Below are 7,010 nucleotides of genomic sequence, written 5' to 3' on the forward strand. Positions count from 1 at the left end.
TTCGTCTTGCAGGAACTGCTGACACACTCCAGCCACATGAAGTCTAGCATTGTCATGCATTAGGAGGAACCCAGGGCCAACCACACCAGCATATGGTCTCACAAGGGGTCTGAGGATCTCATCTTGGTACCTAATGGCAGTCAGGCTACTTCTGGCGAGCACATGGAGGGCTGTGTGGCCCCCTAAAGAAATGCCACCCCATACCATTACTGACCCACTGCCAAACCGGTCATGCTGGAGGATGTTGCAGGCAGCAGAACGTTCTCCACGGCATCTACAGACCCTGTCACGTGCTCAGTGTGAACCTGCTTTCATCTGTGAAGAGCACAGTGTGCCAGTGGCGAATTTGCCAATCTTGGTGTTCTCTGGCAAATGCCAAACGTCCTGCACGGTGTTGGGCTGTAAGCACAACCCCCACCTGTGGATGTTGGGCCCTCATACCACCCTCATGGAGTCTGTTTCTGACTGTTTGAGCAGCCACATGCACATTTGTGGTCTGCTGGAGGTCATTTTGCAGGGCTCTGGCAGTGCTCCTCCTGTCCCTCCTTGCACAAAGGTGGAGGTAGCGGTCCTGATGCTGGGTTGTTGCCCTCCTATGGCCTCCTCCACGTCTCCTGATGTACTGGCCTCTCTCCTGGTAGCGCCTCCATGCTCTGGACACTACGCTGACAGACACAGCAAACCTCCTTGCCACAGCTCGTACTGATGTGCCATCCTGGATGCGCTGCACTACCTGAGCCACTTGTGTGGGTTGTAGACTCCGTCTCATGCTACCACTAGAGTGAAAGCACCACCAGCATTCAAAAGTGACCAAACCATCAGCCAGGAAGCATAGGAACTGAGAAGTGGTCTGTGGTCACTACCTGCAGAACCACTCCTGTCTTGCTAACTGCCTATGCTTTCCACCTGTTGCCTATTCCATTTGCACAATAGCATGTGAAATTGATTGTCAATCAGTGTTGCTACCTAAGTGGACAGTTTGGTTTCACAGAAGTATGATTGACTTGGAGTTACATTGTGTTGTTTAAGTGTACCCTTTATTTTTTTATGCAGTGTACATTTGTGGTAGGAGAAGATGCCCTGATGGACATGGCATAATATAAAATGGTCTAGGTGTAATTTTTTTTTCCTTGTCAGTGCCAACTCAACTGTTATATTAGACATCTAGAAGCTTCATATCCAATTAAAATACCTGAGAACAGACACACCACATGTTTAAAAATATATAGATAACAGGCAGAAGGATTAGGCAATGGTAGAATTCTCAACGTTGAGGATTGCTGGACTCTTCCGTACTGAATGTATGCTAGGTGGACTTGACACATTGTGGGAATCCAGACATATGTGGAAGAGGAATCTGTAGCTGAAAAGCAAGTACAATCTGAACAAAATATCTGTGGAAAGGGGTGGCTGGTGGAAAAAATACAGCATTTAGATAAAGCAAGAAGGACAGCTTGACAAAAAAAATTGAATTCCAAAGAACTCGGGGGGGGGGAGTTGTTTTTCCACCTTTATCTTTTTCTCTGGAGACTAAAAGGAAAGTCAAAAAGTGAAAGCACTGATAATAGCAAGAATACCAAAGTTGTGATAAACCATCTTGTATGAATTAATGAGGAAGCACAAACTTAAAAAAAAAACTTTACAAAAATGATTACAGAAATGTCTCTATAGTTTGTTAAAGCCATTGCATATACAGTATTACAAAAAAATTATCTATCACTGCATTTATAGAGAACACTATAGGTGTCCATATGTATCTAAATGTCCCATCCCTCTTCCAACAGTACTTATGCTCAAAGTCCTGGAACTGAAATACAACTACAAAAACAAACATGAGTATCCTCTGTAAAATCAGACCACTGGTGCATCTAATGTAGTTCACTGCCTGGCTGCAACTCTCCATGAATTCAGAAAAGCATTTTTCCCTATTCTATCTTCAAATGCTACAAATTAAATCTAGGAGCTTCTCAATGCAAAACATGTACTTATCATATTTGTATTACATTTATGATAAAGAAATTTCAGTATCAGCAGAGTAGAGCACTGATAGAAGAATCATAGTAAAACAGACAGGATTAAAGCAACAATTAAAGCAGTGCTTTCCAATCTTTGGGTCATTTGTTCTATATGCAAGCAATATGTCTATATCCATTCCCAAAATGGTTGTCAACAAGGCTTCCGTAGTTATAAGTAAACATCATCAAACATTTCACAAAAGAAAAACTTACAGTGTTCAAAGAAATCCATCTCTCTTAAAAAGAAAAAGCCCTGTCCTTAGTGATTTGTAAACAAAAAATATTCTTCTTCAAGCAAGCAATTTCTACGTATATATTTAAATAGTTTTAAATTCTTTTTTTTTTGCTTTTATTGAGATTTTTAGGTGTCCTATAATTTAATTGTAGAATTTTGTTTGTTTTAAAGAAAAAAATTACTTCTCTAGGTAAAAAGGAAAGGAAGCTTTTGTTAACTGGAAGAGAATCTAAGGGATAAAATTAATCCAGTTAATCCAGTTAATTGCTTTAACAATAAATGCCATTGTAAAAAATGTAACCTAAGAGAAAATTGTACTGGTTATTTTTATAATTTTCAGCTTTTCAAAAGCAAGTTTAAAATATTTATAAAGAATACCTAATTGTCAATGTCTATTTTGTTTTGTTGTTTTATATTTTATTGAAAGTATCCTAGCCCTGTCATTTGTATTTATACTTTTGATTTCAAATTAATATTGAAATTAAATACATTAAAGTTTTAAGGAAAATACAAAAAGAATCACAAAACTTAAAAAAGAACCACAAGTAAGAACTAAAATTAGACAGACATCTTATTAGCTTTCAGAAATCAAATTACATAAATTTGGATCTTTTATCTTAGTATAAATATCAAAGTACAATAAATCATAACATAGTAACAACTATTCTTAGGAAGACTTTATTATAGATAGCTTAAGACTTGAAGTTTGACATTACCTTTATGCTTCTCCATTGCCAATCATCCCCAATTCTTTGTGAATATTGGAGAAATTCTGTACAATATTGCTTGAATTTATTCTCTTCCAAAAAGAAATCTGCATCAACCAAGTTAAGTGACATCTGTCAAGAAATAAAAGTGTTAGCATTGGCAGAAACTGGGAACTCTGAACATATTACCTATCTCCCAAAGGAAAGGAAAGAGAGAAAAATAGAAAATTCAACAACATACCGTAGGGATTGGACTCGTGCCTAATCACTTTGCTACAGAAGGGCATCTGAAGGGTACCAAGTTAGGAAACACTTTTGAAGTAATACATTTCTGTACATGAGTCTGGAAAACTATTTAAAAAGAAGGAACTTTTCCATGTTTAGCTTTTGCGCCAATTAAACATAGGTACTACTTTCTTACTAATCAGAAAAATGTATTTCAGTGTTCTTTACTTTGCAATAAAAATGTGTATTTTTCCTAGTACTCCAACCTAGCTTAACCATTTGCTTTACCAAAATGAAAACAGATTGAATAGGCAAGGGACCTTAAGGACTAGAGTGCCGATTTGAGTGAGCTTGATATAGCAAAAATCCCAATTGTCTTATTTTTAAGGAGAATTATTAACAAATATTGTCATTATCCCAGATTATTGTGAATTCCATATTCCAGAGTTTGGACTTTATCAATTATTACTAGGTCTTTCACTACTATGAACAGATACAAAACAGTAGTTAACTTTGCTGGAGTGCAGGTGATATATTTTTCACAGACAACTAAAAGGAAGATTGTTTTAGTAAATAAGCATATGCAACAGTTACAACAGATCAACTTATAAACCTGGAAACCTATGAACAATTCAATTTCCATGTGCTGAAATCTTTGAAAAAATTAAGAATTTTATTAGTTAGTTCATAAAATAATTATATTTTAATAAAATTACAGATGAACAACTTTTGAACTAGCATTTATTTATTTATATAATTATTAATAATAATATAATTAATAAATCAAGAAAATTAGGTACAACTTGGGCAACTAGCATCAGGCTAAAAAAGTACAAAATATTCACATCAAAAATAACAATTAAATTTTGTAGTTTATGTTACAAAACTATAACTTTATTATAACTTTTCAAAACTGGTTGCACTCTGCAGAGTCTGCTGAACTTGCAATTCATCATTGGGTTATTTATGATAGTTTATAATCAGTCTTTTTGTTGCCTGCATCAGACTGCAAACTGTGGCAAAAGATAGCTAAATGCCTAATGGAGTATATATTACATGCAGGTAATCTAAATCTAGAATCACAGTCTAAGACCACTGTAAACCTAACCAAGGAATTAAAAATTATTAAATAGCATCTAAGAATATCGACAGTTCCAAACATGGTGAGGTTTTTTTTTTCCACATTATGATGTTCAGATTCGATGAATTTCCAAATATCAAGGACATCTTTTAGGAATTGCCCCGCGGGTGCCAAGTCTGGTGTAACAATGATTTTTTTTCTTGTGTCAACTTCAGTCCAAAGTCCCAATATTTTGTAATTTTTTCCAACTGTTTTTCTTAATCTTAGAATCATCCAGAATAGAAACATCAATAAATAAGATTCATTTCTTTTCAATTGTTATATCAGACATATTAACATGAAGAAAATACCTCTCTGTTTGGATCTTAAAGTCCCATTAGATCTTAACTGGCTCATATTTAAAACTTGCTTAATTTGAGGTTCCCAGTCCAAACCTCTGGCAAAGTTTCCAATAGCAATTCTGGCAATTTAGTAATAACACTGCTTGCAGTCAGTTTGTAAAATTTTGCTACAGCCACTGATCAGTCAATAATTTCATCCTTTTTACTACAAAGGTAACATTTGCTGTTGTTTGTTACATGTTGAATTTTGACCACACAACTAATTGGCAAAGCTTGTTGTTGAGCTGCCAAAATAAAGTCTTCAGTTTCTTTATTTAATACTTAATTCTAACCAACTTCATGTGAGTTTTATATCAGCTTTTCCTCCTCAGCCTTCAAGTATTGACCATACATTGGCCTGTTCTTCCAATTAACAAATTGGTTTTCATTTCTTTTCTATATTTAACCTTCACCTTTGCTGATTTCAAGAGTTTTTTTTTCCCTCACTAATTTCTTCAGCAAGGGTTCTTGGTTTTTCTTCATGTCAGACCATGCTTATATCAATATTATGGTTAGTTGTAGTCAGCCAAATGTTTAGACTGCATTTGGCATTTTTATCCACCTACTGAATCCTTCCTAAGGACCTGGGATAGGGAGGTATTGTTTGATGTTATTAAAGGTGTCACAGGAGGTGAGCTCTTCCAAGTAAAGCTGTCTTTTGAAATTAACTAATGGTGATTTTGTTAATGCCAGTGTTGAAGTCTGCTTCAGGTGTTTTGGAACTGCACCCAAGCACCTATTATTGTTGATACTATCTTTGCTTTGTCTTGCCACAATCCTACTTTTATTTGCAGTACCTTCTCCAGATACTGCCATGTGCATTATCCAGACTTTTTCATCTTTACTATCATAGCCAATTTATTTTCAGAATATTCAATTGTTCCCATTACATTGATTCAATTAATTAAAATATTTAGGATTGCCTTTTAAGATCAAGTCCTTATCAAGTCCTCTTATATAAATACAGATCAACCATAAAATATTAGAAACATTAAAAAGGCAGTGGAAATGATAAATGCAGTATTCAATCAATAAAATAAACTTACACAAAAATGAAGTTTATAATAAGTTTTTAATCTCCAGCTGCACATTTACAGTAATGGGGATAGGTAAACCATCACTGGATTACAAGCCCAGAAACATGAGACCAGCATTAAAAGACTCTCTTTCCTTTACTGGAACCAAAAGGCACGTTGCCCTTGAATAATTAAAGTACATGAAACTTATTTAAGCAAAATGTCGTAATTCCACGGTGTTTATGGGCATTAGGTTAATATTTAGGTTTCTGCAATTAGTACAGTATTATAGATTGTAGCGAGCCTATTCCCGCCCACCAAAGGTATACAGGATATACCAGATGTTGATTTCTACTATCTCCATAGCAATCTTGCTCAATCTGCCTTTCAGATTTTTTGGGGTTCAGGTTCCCTAATACCTAGTACTCACCAGCTTTTAGGAATTTAAGAGTTGAGGTCAAAATATACAAGTTGCTGAGGGATGAGCTGGAGCTGGGTCTGCTCTCGCAGCTCCAGCTGATCGGTGCTGGGTATGAAGCTCAGCTGGAGTTCCGCCGGCCTCCACCGTCGCCGGCGGCAGCGGCAGCGGCAGCAGCACACGGGCCTTGGGAGGAGTCAGCTGGAGTTGGGGCGCTGCCGGAGCCTCTGCTGAGGCCTCGGGATCTGCAGCGCTCGGCTCCAGCTGATCGGCGCTACCGGCGAAGGCTACCCAAGGTACGGGTGGTTCTACTTAGGGCAGCTACTGAGCAGAGCTGGAGCTCTGCCGGAGCCCCAGAAGGCGGCGCGCCCGGAAGAAAAGAGGAAGAGGCGGGGAGAAGGGGTTTGAAAAGGGAGAGGTTTTGGCGGGAAAGAAAAAGGAAAGCGACGGACGGAGGGAGAGAAGGCAATAGGAGAAAGGGAGGCTTCAGTGGGGCAAGCCTGCGGGAAAGGTGGAGAAAGGGAAGGAAGAGGAGGCGGAAGGAAAACTAGAGAGACTGGGAGAAAGGGAGATAAGCAGAGGAATCAATGAAGGAGCAGAAGCTGTGGAAGTAGAGATAAGCAAGGAGAAAGAGGGAAGGAAGGATGGAGAGAGAGAGAGAGAGAGAGAGACCAGCTGTCTGATCACCACCTTACTGCATGATCCACCTGCTGGGAGGGGACTGACCACCACCCCATCGTGTGAGCCACCTGCTGGACAGGAGACTGCACAAGAAACCAGCTGGAATGACAGGAGAGCAGAGTCCAGATGACCCAGGCAAGTGAAGGTAGAACAGCTTTCATGGGAGGCTTTATTCTCAGACCCAGTCTGGAATCAGCTAAAGATGCTGACCACAGGGCATTTCCTGAGTTATTATGAGCTCATAAAGACTGT

At 38.2% G+C, this 7,010-nt stretch overlaps 1 protein-coding gene across 3 annotated transcripts in view; it reads right to left on the reverse strand.

Moving 5' to 3' along the window:
• Positions 1-6,427, reverse strand: part of ATG10 (autophagy related 10) — a 130,611-nt gene extending 124,184 nt beyond the window's left edge. For all 3 annotated transcript variants that reach the window (XR_015742277.1, XR_015742278.1, XM_026718696.2), the window contains exons 1-2: positions 6,090-6,427; positions 2,967-3,089 (exon numbers count right to left, since the gene is read on the reverse strand). Coding sequence is in view for 1 of the 3 variants with exons in the window: in XM_026718696.2 (XP_026574481.1) it covers positions 2,967-3,089 (123 nt within the window). In the remaining 2 variants the exon portion in view is untranslated. The remainder of the gene's footprint in view (positions 1-2,966; positions 3,090-6,089) is intronic.
• Between the last annotated feature and the right edge of the window lie 583 nt (positions 6,428-7,010).

The sequence above is a fragment of the Pseudonaja textilis genome, chromosome 2 (assembly GCF_049901715.1).
Source record: "Pseudonaja textilis isolate UNSWEBS1 chromosome 2, rPseTex1.2, whole genome shotgun sequence".
NCBI lineage: Eukaryota > Metazoa > Chordata > Lepidosauria > Squamata > Elapidae > Pseudonaja > Pseudonaja textilis.